Below are 22009 nucleotides of genomic sequence, written 5' to 3'. Positions count from 1 at the left end.
GAAGTTTTATTAATTCATTTCACCTAAAGCTTCTTGCATACTGACTGTCATGTACCCACAACCTTTGCAGTGGTTCTCACTACCTGCTGCCAATACCAAAGCATGCACTGTTTTTCCTCATTAGGACCATCAAAGCCAGCTGTAAGGACAAGGCTGTATTTTAACTGATGAATCTGAAATTTACTACTCTACCTCTTCCAAGCAATTCCACTTTAATAATTTGCCACATGTTAGGATGCCTGGAAGAATTTAGAATCCAAGGTCTTCCCTGGAAAACAAGCGTCCAAATTTTTCAGACGTATGTCTTTTACAGTTACGAAGGTTGTGACTCACTCAAGGACAGGTTAGAAAGATGGCACACTTGACAAGATTGTCATCGAAAGAAAGGTAGGTTGGACCAAAATCTGGTGGCTGATTTAAAGAAAACAATTCCTCCTATTCTGAAGGCATAAACTAGAGACACAGAGCAGTTTTCTTTTAAGTCCTGGTATTAGACTCTGCTTTTTATGACAGATCAATGCAACTTCAAGATAGTTGTTTCACACTGTGGTGCAGAAGATACATTTTGATTAATTTTTAAAGGTGAAAATGGTTGTGATAGAACTTTCATACTTACTGACCAAACCTTAAATCCTGAGATCATTAAATCTTAAAAGAAGCATATATACAGTACCATTCTCCAAGAAGGACTAAGTATTCTCTGGCAACATGAAAAGTTGGGTTTATGCCATGGGCACCTTATTTTCACTTAGCAGCTTAACATTTTACTTTTACCTTACTTTTACCTAGTGCTGCTGAAGCAGTGGCTGAACAGCACTCCTGAGCTCCTGTAAGGAACAATCTTGCAGGTGACCAAAGTAAATTTATTACAAGCAATGTACAAAGTTTCTACAGTCCTCTACAAGATCAGAGAGTTGTGATATCACACGGGAGGTTCAGAGTTAGGGAATTCACTTAAAATGTAAGTTAGAGGGCGGGAGAGGAAAGGGAACCTCTGCCAGGTCTACTGGCAGTTCAGTTCTCACCCTCTCTCTGCTGCTGCTGCCCTGCATCTCTTAGAGTGAGGCACTTGTCTGCATCACTGGGAATACCCAACCATTCAGCAACAGAAACAGAGATGATTCATGAATGCACATGAAGTGATATTTCCCATGGAATGGAAGAGACCATGAGAAGCCAATTCTAGAAATGAAAAGTTTCTTATATTTCTTTTTAGACATACTCACAATGATTGTCCTTGGCAAAAACCACAGTCTTTAAGGCAAAGCAAGCCTGTGTGCAAGCCAACAGGCAAGCACATGACATCTTTTTCTTGAAACACATATTAGGAGTCAAGAAGTCAAACCCCATAATTTGCTCTTTAGCAACATCACCACCATCACCAGTAGCCTTTACATAAGTTAATAAATAGACATGATATCAGCATTAATTTAAAGGAAAACACTTGACAGTTTATTTCCACCATTTCCATCCCAGGTTTAAATTCCATTCCCTAAGACGTTTGGGTTCTGATTTAAACTACTACAGCCGACAGCTTGAGTAGAGCTGATCAAAAAGTTTATTTAAAATTTGTGTTAAACAAACAATTTTCTTGTGAGAAGAGTTTCTGACAACTTCAGCATTTTTAAGCTGAACTGTGGGACAGGAGGAATGCCCCAGAGGGCTCCCGTTGCACAGTGCTTGCCTGAATTTCCAAAGCCCTGTCTTGCCAGGGTCATGGCAAACAGTGAAAAACAGATCAGCTCTTTCACCAAGGACTACTTCTTCATTCAGCTGATCACTGATTAGGCAAAATAACTGCATGCTATAATTATTAAGGAGTGTAATGACTGTGCATGATGGAGAGAAAAGAAAGTTCAAGACCTAAAGTCGATATCTGAATCCCCACTCTCACAGATTCTGGTAAGATTCAAGAAGTACTTTTGATGATTTTCACCATTTTTTTAAAACAGCTGCACTGCCTGAGCTATTCAGAATTTTGATGTAACAGATATAATGTATTTTGCTGCTACTTTCTTCTCATTATAAATGAAATGCCCAAGCCATATTCATTTAATACCACAGAGAAAAGAGAAACAAAGAAGAAAAGAGAAGAAAGGTCACTGTCAGGCCAAGATCAAGTCTGGAAAATTTCAGCTTGAGACATGAGAATTCCAGGAAGTTATAAGCAACTGAAACAATAAAGGAATTATAATTGAAACACTAGAAGAATTTTAACTATAGTTCTTTCCATGCTAACCAAGTATTATTTAATGTATTTCAGCAGCATTCAGAAACTCTTCTTGACGTGAATGATCTGTGCTTTTAAGATCACTCCCAAGCTCCTTGGAAAAGCAGAAAAAAAGGGATGATTGGTATTGGCCATAGCTGCAGCTGATGGAGATCAGCACAGTCCCCTCACTTTCAGTTACATCAGTGAGTCACAGGAAAAGCAAGAAAAAGGAAACAAACCAAAACCCCCCAACTTGTACCAGCTGATCTAGTTTACTTATGCATTGCTTCCCCCCCAGCATAGAAGTGGTGTCTCTGCCAGCCTCTCACCAGAGCAGCTAATTGAAATGTGGCCTGTTCTGATGCTTCCTGCAAGGCTACATTTCTCCAGTTGAAGAGAATTGGATGCACAAAGCCCAAATTCAGTGTTTTTCTTCCCACCTCCTCTGAGCACATCATGTCCTTGCCCTGCTCCTCACAGGACAGCCACGAATGGAATGAAGCCTAATCAAAATTATCCCTGTCTCTCCAGAACAGATTTATAATTGTGAACAGAATAAATGCACCTTTTTTTCCCCCTTCACTGCTCCAAGCACAGAATCTAAAAAGGCATCCTATAATTGCTGAATTCCTGTTGGGATAATCCTAGAATGATCATTTTTCCAAACAGTGCTCTGTCAAAAAATTCAGACATCAATGAAAATTCTGCATGCCAACTCAGGCATTTAACTGTCTACACCTACTAAAAAAAAAAAAAAAGGCAAACAATGTTTCAAATACACTCCATTTGACTCCAATTAACAAGTGTTTGTGAAGGGCAATACATCAAGTTTCTAAGAGGATGTGCTAGAGTCACTGCCACCAGCATCTTCACTTAAGTTCTTTCCACACACTGTGATGGTGTGTTTCAGTCAGAAACTAGGTCATAAACTTCCCTATTGGAAAGCGTTTATAGCTGTTTGGATGGGACTATTCTGTTCAAGAGGTTATAATAATAAAGGAAGCTTGCAAGCATACTTTTTCCAAACTCTTGGTATGTCAATGCCAGTTTGAAAAATTGGCTCATCATTTGTCCTTGTTTGGCTCCTCCAATCTCAATTTCTTGTTTGTTTTTACCTCCTTCTGGACAAATATAAAACTTACTGTTTCATCTAATTAACAGGAGGAAGACTAGAAAAATCTCTCATTTATTCCTGTTCCAGAATCAGTTTTACAAAAACATTGTCAGAGTTTCAGGAAGCATTCAGATGTTAAGAGTCCTGCCAAAGTTTACAATCTAGTTATATCCTGCTACAGAAAAAAAAATTTACAAAAAACCCAACCCTGCTCTGTTTTTACAATTTTATACAAATCTCTGGCAAGAAACAATCCACCTCCACATATTCACATGCATCCAGAGGATCTGTGGATAAACCTTATTCTCTTTAGTCTAATCAAATTGTCCAATTCACTTTCTCCATTTCCAAACTCTCTCAAACACATTTTTCTCAGCCACTCCTTCCTGTACAGGAAAACAAAGAAGATTTGCCCTTCTCCCCACCACATCTCCATTTTGAGGCTTAAAACAGCGAGCAAGCAATTCACCCACAGTTCCAGTATTGCTAAGTTTTTCCATTTGAGGTTCCTTCTTTTGGTTCTCCATTAAATATCTGGTCATTTTGTACCACAAGCAAGTTCAGCATCCATCAGCCTCACAAAAGGGATTCAGGGAAAAACCTTCGCCCATTTTCTGGGGACTTGAGGAACAAGGTGCCCAGCAGTTTCCTCTAAGTGAGCAAGCTGGCTTGGCAGTCTTTTACATGTTTTTCCATGAGCCATCAGAATGCTCACAGTGGAGTCATCCTCAAGTGAAATAGCCTTAAATGATATGCTACATCCAATTTGCCCTGTATCTCATAAGGATTTAGCCCCAAATACAGACACAGAAGGGAAAATAAGGGCACTTGGGATAGAAAAAAGTGTACAACATTCATCTGGATATGTAATCATTTATTAAGTCCAAGATCTCCACTGTTTTTAACAGAAAAAAATCAAGAGCAAAAATAAACCAAACTTCTATCCAGCTGCATAAATTCTGTCTCCCAAATATTCTCTGCCAAGAAAGAGAATCAGTATAACTAAATTATTCTCCTTCAACTGGCTCTAAGATTTTAGCTAAGAGCTGTTTTGGTTTCTGCTTGCTTTTACAGAATTTGAAATGCCTTTACTCTTGAAAGTGTCGTACTCTGAATTCTGTAGTTAGCACATTCACAGCGTCAAATTTTTACCTTTTCAGAGAGGCTCAGAGAGGCTCAGAGAGGCCTACCTTCAGCCTTTTCCAGTTCAGCAATCCTACCACAGTAGTTAACATCATATATATTGCATAGTGTTTTTCTGAGACTCCATCTAAGCAAGTCAGGTAGATTTTTGCAATATTCACACTTCCTTCCACAGCCTTGACACATCAGGTGCAATATGTACAGTCAGGTTATTCAGTGCAATGATTTTACTGCAAAGGCATCATTGGGCAATTCCTTTTTTTTTCTCTTTTAGTCCACCTGAAGTTTCTGTGAACCCAAAAGAAATGTTTTAAACGTGCAAAAGAAAAACAACAAGAAAAAATACAGTTCAGTTCTGATTAATGGTCCTATATTTTAATGTCTTGCTGGGAGGCTCAACCCATTGAGTGTGGATCCCCAGGATATTTTAAATTTATGGTACTTTCTTCCACACAATCTTGAATCCTATCAGGAAAAAAAATGGCAGGATGACTGCTTAAAAGATGACATAGCATATTCTCTGTTGCTTTCTGTAACTCTAGGAGGTACAGAACATAAACCCCAAATTACTATTAAAATCACAGGAAATAAACTGAAAGAGAAAAGCAAGACAGGTCTGAGCAGCTGCCTCAAACCTACTCATTAGGAAGGCACTACCAGTGGGAGGGCCACAGAAGTCCTGCAGTTTCATTCCATTTCAATGAGATTTTAGTGTAGCTGCTTTTTAAACTCTCTTTAAATCTTCCCAGCCATCATCCTTTCCTACCACTCCACTGAAGCAGAAAAGGCTCAGCTCAACTCCTGAGTCTCCTGGCATGTCAACCCAGTCCCCAGCTTAAATGAAATTAGCAAGTAGGAGGTTCAAAACTAACTTCACGGACTACTTGCTTCCTCCCTCCTGGAATTCAGCTGGGGAATCCAGAACACTACAAAGTGGCAGAGCCTAAAAATCTACCTGGGATCAAAACATAACCTCACAAATTCACAGAAATGGAAAGCATAGCCAAGACTAGTTAGCACAGAAGCCAGCACTGACTCAGATGCCCATGTGTAGAGCATGAGAGATTGATCCGGGAAGCAACCGCATACTCCACTCTCCTTTCTTGGCATCAGCTGTCAGCCACTCCATGGGACAGGAGGCTACTATGCCTTCCCTAAATCTCTAGGCCTAACCTTGATCCACAGATACTGACATTTTGATGTGTCTGACATGTTTATGCTCTAACACCCCACAAGTTGAAGAATAAAGTAAACTCCAGGATCATTCCTTCGTATATTTTATGTCCTTGCCTTAAGACACCTCTTCAACACTGTACACATCTGGCTCCAACCTGAACACAACGGTCCTTGCCTTAAGACACCTCTTCAACACTGTACCTACAGATCTGGCTCCAACCTGAACACAACACAGTCTTCACTACGTCTATCTTCACAATACTCTTACAAAGGAAGGAAAGAAGAGGGCAATCGGAAGCCCGAAGATCCTCAAGCCCACGTGTGACTTAAGACAGCACTTATATCTAAGCCCAAGCCTTTCACTTTAGCTGAAATGGGCACTCAGCAGTACCCACCTTCATTTTGGAGCACTGGCTGCCTGGCAGCTCTACCCTGCCAGCACAACAAGGTCATCCTCAGGCACACAGGAAGCTCAATGTAGCCCTGGGCATATCAGAGTTGTGCAAAAAACTGTACTCTGGACACACTGTTTTCCCTACCAGAAATGCCAGCATATTGGTATGTAGGCGTATATGGTATGTAGACACTTAGTTCCCACTGATACGGAAACTGAAGAATTTGTCCATGTTTTCCCAGGAAGCTTGTGGAACAGCAAGCATTAAATCAATACCAACTTTTGCCTGCCTTTGTGCATGAAGGCTTTAACAAGCTTGCGTTAACTTCCAAGGATTATCAACAACTTGACAACTATAACCTGAATTGGCATAGCCTTAAAGAACAAGTTAAGTTACCTAAACCACTCAAGAAATGCTGAAATTATCCTTATATTCAGACCTATAGTCGTAACCGCTAATGTGAAATAAAATTCTTATGGAAATTTATACAGTAGCAAGGGTAAAGGCTGTAATAGCAGCAGCAGCATCTGTTACCAGGGTTACCAAATCTAGAAGGAAAACAAAAAACCAGCTGACACTGATTTACAGAGAAATATATGTAAACATTCATGTAGACAAGAGATTTATATTTTATATTCAGTGAATTTTAGTGGTGTAACATTAAAGACTGCTACTATTGAAGCTGAAGTGAAACAATGTGAGGAAAGTTAATGAATAGCCACACCAAATGGCATACATCTGATTTCTTACCTGAAGTGTGTTCTGTTCATGCATCCATCATCACTGCTGTCCCAGGATAATGCTTCATCAACCACATAGCAAAAAGATCTGGTGAACTCCTAAGTGTTTAAAAAGAAACAGCATGATACACGATATAAAAGCCACCAAATCCACTGCAAATAGAACAGTAATACTTCAGAATTCAGTGTGACACTGAATTTGCAAGGACTTTTTTTAGTTCCAATGATACATTTTTTAATTTTTTTTTTTATTTGGACTTTGTCCATGCATTCAAACAAAGTTGTGATACATTCTGCTGTTGCAGAATCAGAACCACAAGTAACACAATTACTAGCAAGGCTAATTACAGATGGAGAAATCAACATGACATGTAAAAACAGAAGAATCCAAAGAGCAACAGTCTTCCACAGTCAATTTATTGATTTGGCACCTATGCCCCATCTACGTATTCAACTTGTTGGTATTAATTCACACGAATTCTAGAGAAGTTTTTCAGTTCTCACAGAAAAAGAAATAATATTTCCAAATTATGGTTGCATTTATACAGAAACAATGACTTATGCTAAACATGAAATATGTCTTTCCTTAATATTTTTCCTTTATTTTCAGACAGAAAGCTCTGTGTTTAAGTGTCCAGGTACAAATAATACTTTACAATTCTGGACACAGCCATTTTTAGTGCTGCATTTTGACTTTAGAGCCAGAACATGGGTATATCAAAAAGCTCGGCAACTTACATCAGTTAAATGGTATCCCTGCAAAGTCTTCTTTTTATAAATCAAATACCAAATTGGAAAAAATGTGCCCTGCTAGTGTTACATGCATCTGCTTGATTAACAGAGTAATGATGCAGTCAGGAAATTAACCTTTCAGGTTTCAGGTACTGCAGTTAACTCCCATGTCTGCAAGCATAGCACCATAAACTTCACGGGCAAAACATGCTTTCCAGGGCACAGGAAAAGTCTTTCTTCATAACAGCACACAGATGGGTCTGCTTTTACAAAGGACACCATATTTTATTGTGAACTACATCTACATCACACATTTCTTCCCTGTTGCACATTATAAAACTATTTTCATCAGATCTAAGGTACACAATGCAATCTCCACATAGGTCCCACTCAATTTCCAGCAATCTGTAGCACATGGAAGAACATTCTGGTTTCTGCTGCTTCAGTGAAGTTGCTTCTCCTGGACAGTCCAGCTGCCTGCTCCAGTAAGTGAGGCTTAGCGAAGCATCGCTCAGGATACGGCTACAATTGTGTTCGACTGTACTTCATTTATGATGAGATGAAGCTTACAAAATCCACAAGCTCATCTCATACCCATCTCATCATCTACAAAACCTGAAATGTTTTATCTAATATTCATTTTTCTGTTTTCTGTCTTTTCACATCACCCCAATTTTACATAACTGCCTAAAAGTCTAGAGAACCTCACCCCCAACTACACAGCAGAGGCTTCAGCATATCTCTGTGTAAAGAAATAACTTGAAATACAGCAGGATCAGGTGATATTCTTATTTCATTAGTGACTCCTCTCATATTTGTTCTGTTTACAAATTAAATCAATAAATCAAGTAGATAAATGTAAGTTAGTCTTACCCAGAATGCATCTTATAAACTTGGTGTACATTCAAGCTATTATATACAGGAGGGGGAGACCCTAAACTACAGTTTGTGTAGTTTAAATTCATGTTTAAATCTCATTTGTGTGAACTCAACAATGAGCCAATGAAAGACCTAACATACATAGAGACACCTGACAGTTGTACCACTACCTGCAGTGGCTTTGATCTATAATTTTCACCTTATAACTCTAAGGTCCTGAAAATCCAGCCAAAATATCAGCCAACTGTTCCCATAAAACATGCTGTTAAAACTCGAGTCTCTTCCAACAGAATTCTCTGCAATTTCTGCAAGGAGACCCAAGATCACTGAAGAATGTAGGAAAAACAGAAACATCCCTAAAGCACAAGCTGCTTACATGAACACAGTCATTAAAAAAAAATCAAACCAACCCATGATAAAATTAGTTGATAGAAGAGCATGCCTAATTTATTTAACTGCAATTCCTAACTTTAGAGGCTAATTGCCACTTGTGACTAATTAAAGCCACATTAAGTATTAAAGAAGAGACCATCAAAAACACTTGGCTCAAAGAGTGCTGGAGCAAGGGTATAGCGAAGAACAAAAGTTCATGTGGAATTCCATCCAGACTGCGGCTCCTACGCCATCCCTATGGACTGTTGGTAGTTTCTAGAGTTTCAGGAGGTGTTCTACAAAATACATTCCTGAGCATGCAAGCAAGAAAACTGGAGAGAAATAAAAAGAGTAGGTCAACAGTCAAAGTTGAGTGTGATTCTCATCTGGTGACAAATGAAAAACATTGCTGAAACAAAGTACAATGTTATCCATACATTTTTCTTTTCTCTGAAAAAAGAAAAATGTATTAGGTGGCCTACTGATGAAAGACAGATTGATGAATATTTTTACAAGTTATATTTCTTTGAAAATACATGCTAGGCACATAAAACGTCTCTCAAAGGTGCAGAATCTTTGAGGAAAAATAAGGAACACAAAAGCACAAGACAGAACCCAAAATGCTCTCCAGTTCCTGGTGCTAAGTGTGTACTCAAGCAGAACCTCAGACCATTTTTGGGGACACCTGTTCATGCACCAGCCTTCATGCCTTCGCTTCAACATCAGGAGCTCCCAGCAGGTAACCCACATGGGCACTGTGGCACGTTTTAGACAGGGGTTCATGAGGGTCACCCACCTACCAACCAGGACTTGCTCACCACCCCCAAAGCCCAAATGAAGCACAAGACAAAACTAATATCAAGATTTAAACTTTAAAATTAGACAACTTTCATCTATTTGATTTCTTAATCCAATCAGGGCAGTCACATTAGTCAATTTTAATTACCTGATTTCCTTCCCAAGGAAATGGATACAAGTATTGCTTTGTCTACCCAGACAATAGTGCTGCCTGAGGCTGGAAGTCCTAAAATGCTTGGGAGAGAGTCAAGATCACTGTGATCAAAATCCTTCCGCCCTCTCCTTACATCTCCATCAGAGACAGGAGAGCCCCGAAGGATCAGTTATTTTCCTGAGCAGGGGCTTGGCCCTTTACACCACTTGCTTGAGTGGAAAGCAGCTGTTCCACAGTCATCACCAGCCAACTGAGATATTACTGAGTGAGGAAGCCCCTGCCAGCAGCCCCTCTGCTCTCCCCCATTGCTGGGCAGAGGTGCTGCTTGGAGATGAGACAATGAGGTCTATATGTATGCAACTGAAGAGAGTCACTCACCCCAGAAATCCTCCTTTTCTGCCAGGAATCATTAAAAGCAGTTTGTGCTAGCTGTGGAAATCAGTCATGCTCTTCTGGAGCAATGAGATGTATCATCTGGGTATTGCTGGCTGCCAGGCTCAGTTCCAGCATCACTGTCCACATGATGCCCCTTCTTCCTTCACACCAAGCCAAGTTTTGGGGCAGAAGATTGTGTGAAATGCACCAAAAAACATTGTTTCCTTCATAAATACTATCAATGCTTCCTAAAAGAACTAGACTAGGAATTATTTTACAATAAAAAGATCATTTGTAGGCCAGGGACTAAAGCACTACCATGAACTAGGTCAATCCCATCATTTGTTACTGTTCAAAAGTACAGTAACAGTGGGAAGAGAGGGTCAGGGCGGAATAATCATTTGTTAACAATTTTAATAGTAAAGCTTTATTGGTTTTCCCTATGGATTCTCATAGTTATTATAGTGAAATTAAGTGTTTTTCCTCCAAGTGAACTCTTGTTAATCCTTTTATTTAGGTTCAGAGCTACAGTACATGACCCTGCAAGAACATTCATCTACAGTCACAGCTGGAGCTGCAGACTCACTGGCTTGAAGGAATTAATTTCTTTGCAAGGCGGAAGCAACTGAAAAGCCAAGGGCTTATCTACAGGAAAACCTGAATTTCACCAACTTTTACAAAGAACAGGACAAACCAAAAAATCTGTGATCAGACACCTCATCAATAAGCAGACGTGAAAAAACTCTGGCACATTAGAGGGATACAATTTGGTGGGGGAAGGAACATTCTGATGGTTTGTCACAACTCATAACAATCTAGCCTTAAAAAAAAAAAATCTGAATTTTAAAGCCAGATTAAATTTCATTCCAATGAACTGCCACCAAGAGATCATTCAGACTTCACAGTGCTCAACCCCAGCCACCCAGGCTTTCTATTATCTCATATCATTGATAGTAACTTACTCACTTGCAAGACTTATCTGAAAACAGTTATAACATTACCAAGTGAAAACCCTGTTCTTGCTTCACCTTGCTTGTCAACTTCTCAGTCCATTTTCTCCCACGTAAGTAAATAACAATAAAAGTGTGAAGAATGCTGGAAAGTCAGACTGACTGGGCATAATAGAAAATATTGTCACCAAAAAAAATACTACAAAGTAGAACCATGGCCATCAGGTCAGCAAGTGTAGATACTGAAACAGGTCATGAGCAGGCAGAACTTAAAACATGAGTGACAACCTGCACTTGGAACCTAAAATCTGGATTTTCTGCTTTTGACAGTATTCAAGAAAGTACTTCAAAAGCAGTTTTTAATAGTTTAATTTTCTCAATATAAAAAAAAAAAAGGAAAAGAAAATTTGTAAAGCAGTGTTCAGATTCAACACTTCTTACAAGAAGCCTTAGATAAGCATTCACTAGATGCATCACGCTCCTGTTTGACACAGAATGCAGTGAGACATTATTAACTTGATCGCACATGGGTACAGTCAGCGCCTTTCTAATTATCTGAAAGTTTGACCCATTAAACTGATCAGAAATATTTGTATATCCACAAGCATTCACAGCAATTTATTTCAAGTACATTGCACTGAAATGTTTACTTATGCTTTCTGAAGCTGAGCATCCCTGACACTTTTGAGACCTCAATATCTTGAATTTTTCAAATCATTGCTTTCCTAATCAAGAAATATAGAGACATAAAAGCTCCACTTAATGAAAATAATTTAGAAGCAGATTTTTTTTTTTTTAGGAGAATTTAAGCACAGGAAACCCAGAGTAGTTTTCATTCTCGCCCACATTTTAATTTAAATATTAAACTTGGTTACATTTACAAGAGATTTCCAGCACATTCTATATGAGAAAATATTACAGTCACACTGAAATTCTTACAAGCCTCTGAAACAGCATGAACAGCTCTTTACTAGAATTGTTAAATAAGTAGCAACTGTCAATGAAAATTTTAAAAACCTAAATAAATTTCAATTAATTTTATTTAGATATAGGATTTTTATCCGTATGGAGTGAAAATATATTTAATTAAATCACACCAGTGATGGAGCATTCTCATTCCACATTTATTTTATCCTACTAGTGCATTTAGCATAGATGCCCTCAACAGTTTGTTCTCAGAGACACTACTTAGATTATTCAGGTCAGACTTCTCTGATTAAAACTATTACATCAGCATAGGGCATCCACTAAGGAATCCACATGCAGGAAAGAGCAAGTCCTGTGCAGCCTTTGGAGGCTTTCCTGCTGCGATCTTCTAGGATGAGGAGGACAAGATTTCAGCAGTAAAGGCCAAAGGGAACACCAAGCCCCTTCACACTAGAACTGGAGGGTGGGCTGGAGCTGCCAAGGTTACACAGATCCTTCCTCCCACTATACAAAGAGGTTCCCTTCTAAGCACTACTTGCTAAACAGCTTATTCCTTAAGAGATATCTATCAATATAAATTCATATTACACTAACATTGCTACGCATGTTGCAATCATCAGCTGGCAAAGAATGATGCAGTAATGCTGTTCTGATGTTTTTTGCTCTTCTAGTGTTTCTTAATACTGCTGATTCCCCCAAAGGAACAAATTCCCTGAGCAGAAGCCATCAGGTTACACAGATTAGAGTGGCCTTTGAAGATGAGCTGTGCCAACAGCATTTAGAAGTTAATAAGGATGTGAGCAATGAAACCAGAGCTTGACACAGAAATATTATGGCTCTCCAGCAGTAACCTGGCTGACCTAGTGGCATCACATTGCCAAACAGTCAGAAAACTCAATCTTTGTTTCTTTAAAAAGGACCAAAAATAATAACCAGCCTTCAAGTTAAAAGCTGACTTAATTCACTTACAAAAGCCATCATGAGCTGTAATGGCACCACCTCCCCCCCGTTTTTAATTTTGTTCTTTTCATTATCATTATCCCAGGTGGCTTCCAGGAAGTCCCTTGCAAACTAGTCACTTTTATGAAGATGGCCTATTTTAATCACAGCCCCTTGACAAGAACAGCTAATTATCTAACTTTTCTGTCTGAACTACCAGATGGCTTTAGTTCTGTACTTAACTTGCTTTTAGTTTTCAGTGACTAGTGATCTTTGCACACTGGAAAATGTCAGGGATTACACAGAACAGAAATAATACCAGTACCTCAGACACACACAGGATAGAAATGTATGTATCTACTGCATTCTTCCACTAAAATAATAAAGTTATTTAAGATGGCAAGCATCTGTCACATTTTCTTTTCTTATGGGACTCCCCAAAGGTGTGCCAGTAGGTTTTTGCTGTTATTGCATTGTTTGGTTTTTTGTCTTTAAACAACATTAGCATCCATTTCAAGGGAAGCAAGTGGGAGTTCTCACGTTGTTCCCACCAACCCCTTTTGCACTGTCCCAGTTGTCCTCCTCCTGAGACCCCACTTTTGGCTGCACCTACTAGCCTGAGACAGCAGGAAGCATGTCCACACTGCATGCCGTGGCCCAGCACACCTCAGGACTGAGCATCTAAGCCTGGTGTCCCATGGGAATACACAAACACTCAAGTTCAGGGGGATGGGATTGCAAGACTGTCATCACTGACTGCAATTAGCAAGTACAGCTTCCATGTGCTTGCTAAGACATGTACCAAAGCAGGCAGATTTCCACTGGTTCCAAAAGCAGGAGTTTAGGTGGGGTTTGAGAGCATCCCTGTGAATAACATAAAAAAAAAAGGAGGGAATCTGGCCTGAGTGCATTGGAGCAGTATTTTCCCCTGGTGAGCACTAGGAAAATACAGCTGACTCTGACTAAAGACAGTGGAGATCAACCAAAAACAACGCCAAAGATCAGCCAAGTGAAGGAGTTTTGTGCACAAGACATGGTACTTCAGGAGGGCAAAACCCACTGGATATTAACTATAGCAAATATATCCCTCATGAGTCATGCTCATAAAAATACAGGCAATTTCCTCCTATATTCTTCTCACTATATTTAAAATCTAGAGCTCATTACATACACCTATTCTTCACTGCCAAAAATCTTTTTTCCAAGCTGTAGCAACAATGCAAACATTGATTTGGTTTTTTCTATTGGTTACAATTTGTGTGAATAACTGTAGCCACTCTGTGATATTGCAACATTCACTACAAAATAATTGAAGAAGCCGGACTTGAGAAAATTCCTATGACTCTGACAACACAGAAGAAGCTTTAACTTCTTTTAAAAAAAAAAAAAAGAATAGAAATTGAGTCTATTGTCTCAATACAAAAACAAATTAAAAAGCATTGATAGGGAAGAAACACTCAAGTTTCTACAAAGGCACCACAAGTAACAGTAAATAAGATGTAAAACAATTTTTTTTTTTTTGGTGTCTATATATCTTTAGACAGTTGGTCACTTTTAACCACCTGCTCTAAAAGCTTTAGGATGTATTTCTAGAACAAAGAAAATACCATCACATTCAGAAAGCAAATTTTAGTCATATTAGATCTAAGAACATACATACTTAATTTAATTACACTAATAGCAAATCTGAAGGAAGAATCACTGTTTTTTTAAAATATAGCTTTTGCTATCAGTTACTTCTGTGAATAACTAGAAACAGCAACATTATCATATTATCATAGTTTATACTATAGCAAACACCATCAGACAAGTGTCCCTGGGTACCATCACAGCAACATTAGGGTGCCTAAGCGTAAACAACAATCAGAGTTTTCTCAGGTTTACAGCAGTGGCTCTGGGGCAGAACAGCAGAAAAGAAAGGCTGGCTGAACACCTGCCACTCCAGTGACAAAACCGATTTTTGCTGGTGTAATGGTTGTTACAGCTTCCATTTGTAAGGCTGCTCATCTCCGAATTCATCATGGCAAGGACGCTCATTGAATCAGTGGAACACCTTTAGACTGACGAACTTGGAACAGTTCTCAGATTTGGATCTGGATTCCAAAACTGGTTTGACCTTCTCAATCCTTAGTGGAAATTACGTCAGGTTTCATTTTCTGCCACTAGAGACCAAATCAAGCCAGTTCTTGGAACAAGTACTCCAATAGAAAACCAAAACAGAAGATTCTCCACCCCTTTAATATTTGCTTGAATGTATTCATGAGAGATTTATACATGCAAAGCCTCCCAAACTGAACTATAATTTACATCTGTAGATTCCATAACATTAATCTTGTAACAATCACACTGTAATATCTATTTTTAGCGGTTTTGGAGTCAATTTAAGAGTCAGTGTTGAATGTAAGAGGTCTTGGGAAGCTGACTTGTAACGACAATCTCTAGTTATACTTCACAGAGCCCTAGATCCTCCTGAAATGGAAAACAAGGGTAACTATTGCCAAGAAAACTAGGTTTGCTTGATTTTTCCCACATAGTGCTGTTCAATGCTCAGTTAACCACAGGATCACAGAATCAATGCTACATCCAGTCTTAAACACTTCCAGGGACAGTGATTCGGCCACCTCCCTGGGAAGCCCATTCCAATGCCCAACCACCCTTTTTGTGAAGAAATTCTTCCTAATGTCCAACTTAAACCTTCCCTGGCACAGCTTAAGACTGTGTCTGTCCTCTTGTCCTGTCACTTCTTGCCTGGGAGAAGAGACCAACCCCCACCTGGCTACAACCTCCTTTCAAGCAGTTGAAGAGATCAACAAGGTCCCCCCTGAGCCTCCTTTTCTCCAGGCTGAATACCCCCAGCTCCCTCAGATGCTTCTCACAGGACTTGTGCTCCAGACCCTTCACCAGCCTTACTGCCCTTCTCTGGACATGCTCCAGCATCTCAACATCCTTCCTAAAAAGGGGGGCACAGAACTGGACACAGCACTCAAGGTGTGGCCTCACCAGTGCCAAGTACAGGGGAAGAATCACTGCTGGCCACACTGTTCCTAATACAGGCCAGGATGCCATTGGCCTTCTTGGCCACCTGGGCACTGCTGGCTCATGTTCAGCTGCTGTCAATCAGTACCCAAGGTCCCTTTCTGCCTGGGCACTTCCAGTCACTCTGTCCCCAACCTGTGGTGCTGCAGGGGGTTTTTGTGGCCAAAATGCAGGACCAGCCTGGGCTCTGAGCAGTTTGTAACACTGCAGCATCTGTTGCCACTCCTCAGTTTGGTTAAATAAGTGGGGGAGTGACTTCAAGTTATGATTTTAAATGAACATGTCCTGGATTGTCTAGCTTCTGTCACATAGTCATTTGCCCAAGCAGCAGCAGCATGAGAGAGATCTCATCTGCCTGCCCTGTCCTGGCTGCCCAGGCAGCCTTGGCCAACTCAGTTTTAGGCTACATCCCATCCTGAGCTCAGCTGCACATCATCTCCTCACGTCCTTCCCTAGTGCTGTGAGAAGACCCCTCTCTTTCCCCTACATCTTGGTTCCCACGGACCCAGAGGGAGACCAAAAATAGCTGTAACATCTCTGCAGCAAGCCCTGAATGGCAAACTTAAACACTGCTTGGGTGTTCTGTAACTTCAATTTCCCACTGAAACAAAGAGCTACCTCACCACAAAAGTGATATAAAGTTATCATATATATTAATGAACACAAATAACCCAATCAATAATGCCTATATAGGCAAATATTGACAAAGGGCAACAATTTCACAGAAGCAACTCAAGTACAGAGTCCTCCTGAGTCATTCCTCTGTGGGATTACTGCTCCATGGTGACTTTCTTTCAAAGCCCTGACTATCTCACAGCATCTTCTCATGCATATGCATGTTGCCAGTGTCCATTCTGCAATCTGAATCACTTCCTGTCTGCAGCTTCATTAAGTGGAAGCCTCCTAAAAGAAAAATGAGGGGGTGGAGGGGTGGGAACCTCAGGGGAAAAAATATTTACAGCTAGAAAACACAAGGACAAAACTCTTTTTCTTGACAGAGACTACTGCATATTTAAAGCACAGCAGATAACACCTCTGAGAGCATATATAAATAATTGCATATTAATACAAAGCATTTCCTTCCTTTTTTCATGAAAGGAGTCATTTGAATAAGACAAGAAATAATTTCTTCCTTTTATGTTCATCCATCCTTGGTACATATCTGTGCAACATCATTTAAGCATTAAGAGTATACACATGGTATATAAAGACCTGTGTTCCTGCAGACATTCATAATATCATGTAAGAACTCTGATTAACAGCCATATCTTAACATCATCTAATAAAATTACTAACATGGGTGATATACAACAGTATCAGAAGGCCTGCAGATACAGACCAGCTTGGGCAAGTCACATGAGTGAGTTATCTTTAGTACTGGAAGGAACTGATGAGGTAATTCCTTCAGTAACTTATCAAAGAAAAAAAAATACACAGCTTTAAATCCTAACTCACACTTTATCCCACGTAGCAGCAGGAGGGTTTTACTAATTGCAATCTGCAGAACATATGGACTGGAATACATCCCATCATCCGGCACCTCAAAACTACAGGCATTAAGTCACTAAGCTTTAGCACACTGTTTACAATTTGCCTTATGAATATGTCACTGCATTTTACATTACTAAGGCATACATGTAAAGAATAAAAAGAAGCTTTATTGGTTGCAACTAACACAAACATCAAAGACATACAGTGCAAAGAAATCCATGATTACCCTGCCTTTCCATTGAAGCTAGGCAAGGACAGTGGCTTTACAACCCCCTTTTTACACAAAACAGATTCAGAATCTTTTTTTTCCTGCCTTCACATTTCCTGACTGCATCCTTGTGTAAGGAAGCCTGTGAGCCTTTGAAGCCTCCACCCAAAACAAACATGAATCTTTATAACTTTTGTAATCTGCTTTTTGGCCACCCAGTGAGAATCTAACAGGATCCCTTGTTTGAAGGCCACCACAGAATAATACTAGCAGGAGAAAAGAAAAAGAAGACGAGATCCAAATATAATCATTACATAATATTTTACTAATGAAGTATAAAGCTGCTATAATTTAAACAGCATGTTAAAATCTTTATTAATCAACTTCAAATAAAGGACTATATTCATCAGTTTAGCAGAGTGAAAACAAAACAAGCAGAAAATAATTCTAATGTTTGAACAAGAATTCTAAAAATGACACATCTCTCAGATAAATAGGCAGTATTATTGTAAATTTTGAAACCTCTCCTAAACAGGCATCCCCTGGAGACACATCAACCTGTGACTGACATGGTTCCTTCCAAGAATAATCAAGCTGTGTTACCAAGAGCACACACTATGCAGGACTGTGGTGTTGAAACCCCAGACCAAACACTGAGGAGAAGCTGCCTCAAGTTTCTGGAATCCCAGAAACATGTTTTGGGAAGGCTCTCTCACCGCAACCACCATCCCTGGTGCAAACGGAACAGTATAGCAAGTGTTGGTGCACAGGTGACAATTCAGTGCCGGAGGGATTCTTCCTTCCATCCTGAAATAGGTTATGCCTCCCCACAACTTTAATCTTCACTCTAAAAAAACTATGGATGGAGCAGTACAGCTAAAAAGGTATTAGCTGTCCCATTATCATGATCCAAAACTGTATTTGGCTCCTATTTATTTCACACTGTCATGATATACAACTTCACAGCCCCTTTTTATCTCCCCTCCATTCACATTTCTGAGAGCATTTTAATTTGCAAGGAAGTTTTCATTCTGAAGGATTCTGAAGTTACTTTCATATCATATAGGTTACTTCTAAAGAAAACCCAGATGTAATTCCAGTTTAATGTCTTTTTGCTACCAAGTTATGCACCCCTGGGAAATCCTTCAAACAAAAAACCATAGTCTCGGGATTTTTCTTATCAAAAACAACCTGTAACTTTTAGATATTTCAAACTCTTCCATGTAGTTTGTCTTACATTCATTTATTAGCACTTTCATTTATCATCCCACAGCTGTATTTCAAAATAATTTTTAAAAGAATACTCAGAAGTGCACTGCTATGATATATTGTAACAGTTACTTATTAATTGCAATCATTAACTGCAAAGGCAGAGATACTGAAATAACGCTCACGGTGAAGCATTCTCAGAAAAGAAACAGAAGAAGCACTGATCAAGACATATGGACACATATCTGTCTCATATTGGCTGCTTTGTTTTTCCTTCACATTCATATGAAAGTTGCAAAGCACGTTTCTGCCATTACTCTTAAGGAAAAACTGAAAAAAAAAAAAAAGGAGTAGAAACACAGATCAATATGTGGAAGCTCTGTGGTCCACCTATAGCATTCCTTCCCAGCTCACAAACTGTCAATATAACACAGGAAAGATTAGGAAAAAATTGCACTGTTTAAGTGTTCTGGAACTTTTCAGAAAATTAAAGGATATGTCCTGAGGAAAAAGCACCCTAGAGATTCAGGCCTTTTAAAAGCATTCTCCTTTTCTTACACCTTCTGATTTGACAGCATCTCTTCACAATATGAAATCCTTTGATCTCCACTTATTTGCTGTGGCACCTGCATCCTAGGGCTGGGTTTTCTTTGTTTGTGGTTTTAGAAAATCATACTCTAGAAATACACTGAAGTGTCCAAAAGGTCTCCTAAAGTACAGAAAACCAAGGTTCCTGAAGAGAGGAGGAAAAATAGGCTGCTAGACACAGCATTTCTGCAGTGAAACAGAGCCATATGCACACATAATACAGGTCACACCAAAAGTGAGAGTGAGTGGCAATGTGAAATAGCTCCACAGAAATGAACACTGCAGTCAAAGAACACATTTTCCAAATCAGGGCAATGAATATTTGATCCATAGTGACAACTCTGTTATTTTTTAAAGTGTGAGAAGAACTTTATGATATGGTAAATGTATCCCAGCTCACACGTTATCTCATGTAAGAAGGTTCTGGGTATTGAACGAGCCAAAGGTAGGAAATTGCCTAAAGGTGAATGTACTGCAATGCCCTGATGCAAGCAGCCAACAATGGCAGGGCCCAGAGCCCTGGAATCCACTGACGCCAGGCAAGAATGCATCTGCAAAATATATCTGGGACCACTCAAACCTCCAACCCCAAAATACCATCAACAGGAAGTTTGCTGTGAGGTGCATTTAGGTTTGCAAAAAGGCAAATTGATACAATATTTTGTATCTTCAGCTACCTTCACTCAGTGCTACAGATCATCTCACAGGACCTATCTACACGTTTAGCAATTATATTCAAAGAATTGCTAGAAAATAAATAAAAGTCTTACCAACATCTTAAGCAGAAACATATCTTGAACTGTATTTCATAATGTTTAGGATTTTTTTTGACAATTAATTAAAATTTTTTTAAGCAGGTCATTGTAACATACAGTAAGTACCACACCCTGTGAGGAGACACAGTACTGGGGAAACACTACTGTCACCTTTTTTCCCCTACAATGTCTGTCACTGCCATTCTGGAAACAGGCATTGCTCTCCCTTTAAGACAGTGCTGCTCACAGCTCTCTACTTAGCACATGGAAAGAGGAAAACTTTCCTAAAGGAAACATCTTGGATACATGTAAACTGCTGAGAATTTAAGAAGGATACACTACAGAATTACCAGCTTTATTAAAACCTGAAAATACAGAATGGGCACCCAGCAAGAGGAGGATAAACTTGTCAATTTCTCACTGTATTTCCATTTTTTCCAAATTCTACACAAAGAATGAGGGATTCAGTATGACCCACTTTGCTGCTGCCTCATCTTCCCTCCATCACAAGAACAGTTCAAGTGAAAATAATCCCTTCTCACTCACTACATATTCTCTGTAAAGCAATACATGAGCTGAACAACCCACATCATCACAGTGAAGATACTGAATGGTTATCTTTCAAACTGAATCTTTTTCTGCTAGACTTACACAGTGCTAGATACCAGTTGCACGGAAAATTCTAATATATATACATCTACACACAAGTTGTGTACACACACACACACTTCCCATGAATAAGAAAGGCCTTCTGTGAGATTCTGGCTATGCACAAGCATTCCTTCCCTTGCCAGTAACCAGCATGTAAAATAACTCTCCTCCCCTGAAAATTTCTTTTATTGGGATATTTGTTTCGAATTCATCCAAAAAAACTGAATCAACTGACAAATCTGAAATAGCTAAACTGCCATTTACAACTGCAATCTGGCTCTGGTCAAACATTTATTATTTTTATTTGCAGAAGATCAAAATTACTTTCAGAGTAAAGCACTTTTTCAAAGGCCCTTGGTGCGAATTCAAATTATGAAAACTCATCACTGACAACATTAGTATATTCCTTTCTGTGAGATCCAGTTCTGCATTCCCCATAGAAAGTACATTAACCTCTTAAATAAGCAACCTATATAGGCTTGCTTCCAGCTGCTTGTAAGCAGAATAATTCAAACCTGGAGGCTGGAACCAGCTGCTGTCTTTTAAAGAAGCATTTGTTTCATCCCAACATCCTTGTCGATAAGATAAAAATAAATATTCTCACAATTCAAAAATCTCCTTTCCTGAGTCACGGAAAAAAGAATTAACCTTTTATTTCCAAGAAAGCACTCATCAATCTTAAGAGAATGGAACAGTAATAAGAAAATTCATAAGACACTAACAAAATTAATATGAACTAAATATGCAGCTCAAAAAAAAAAAAATAAAATAAAATAAGGGATGTCTTCGGTATTTCCACAAACCACCTTGAAATAGAAATTGGTTTTTGGGTTACTTAATATTGTGATTTTGAAAGGGAAAAAACAAAAAACACCAAAAAATACTCCAACTGTCATACCTGATATTCACAGAATAGTAAACTTTTTCATAAGGTAAGACCATCCATCTTCTGTACCTCCAAGCAAGGATTCCATATACAGAACATTCCATGTATTTTGACCACCAGAAATGTTAATTTCTACACCAGAAGTCACCTAGCTATCCATCCTACACCACCACACACAAATTAATCCAACACCACCACACACAAATCATCATTTATTTTAAAACATTGTAAGAAAAGAAGTGGCAATGACTCCTCCAGAAAGAGCTACCAGAGACACTT

At 39.1% G+C, this 22009-nt stretch overlaps 1 protein-coding gene across 15 annotated transcripts in view; it reads right to left on the bottom strand.

The window, feature by feature from the left end:
• Positions 1 to 22009, bottom strand: part of LOC108445837 — a 252214-nt gene that overhangs the window by 164638 nt on the left and 65567 nt on the right. For all 15 annotated transcript variants that reach the window (XR_001860831.1, XR_001860827.1, XR_001860832.1 and 12 more), the window contains one exon: positions 6791 to 6879. Coding sequence is in view for 6 of the 15 variants with exons in the window: in XM_017730704.1 (XP_017586193.1) it covers positions 6791 to 6879 (89 nt within the window). In the remaining 9 variants the exon portion in view is untranslated. The remainder of the gene's footprint in view (positions 1 to 6790; positions 6880 to 22009) is intronic.

This window comes from Corvus brachyrhynchos, unplaced genomic scaffold (genome assembly GCF_000691975.1).
Source record: "Corvus brachyrhynchos isolate BGI_N302 unplaced genomic scaffold, ASM69197v1 scaffold43, whole genome shotgun sequence".
In the NCBI taxonomy this organism is placed as follows: Eukaryota; Metazoa; Chordata; class Aves; order Passeriformes; family Corvidae; genus Corvus; species Corvus brachyrhynchos.
Note: the sequence above shows the minus strand (reverse complement) of the source record. Positions and strands in the feature narration are given on the sequence as shown.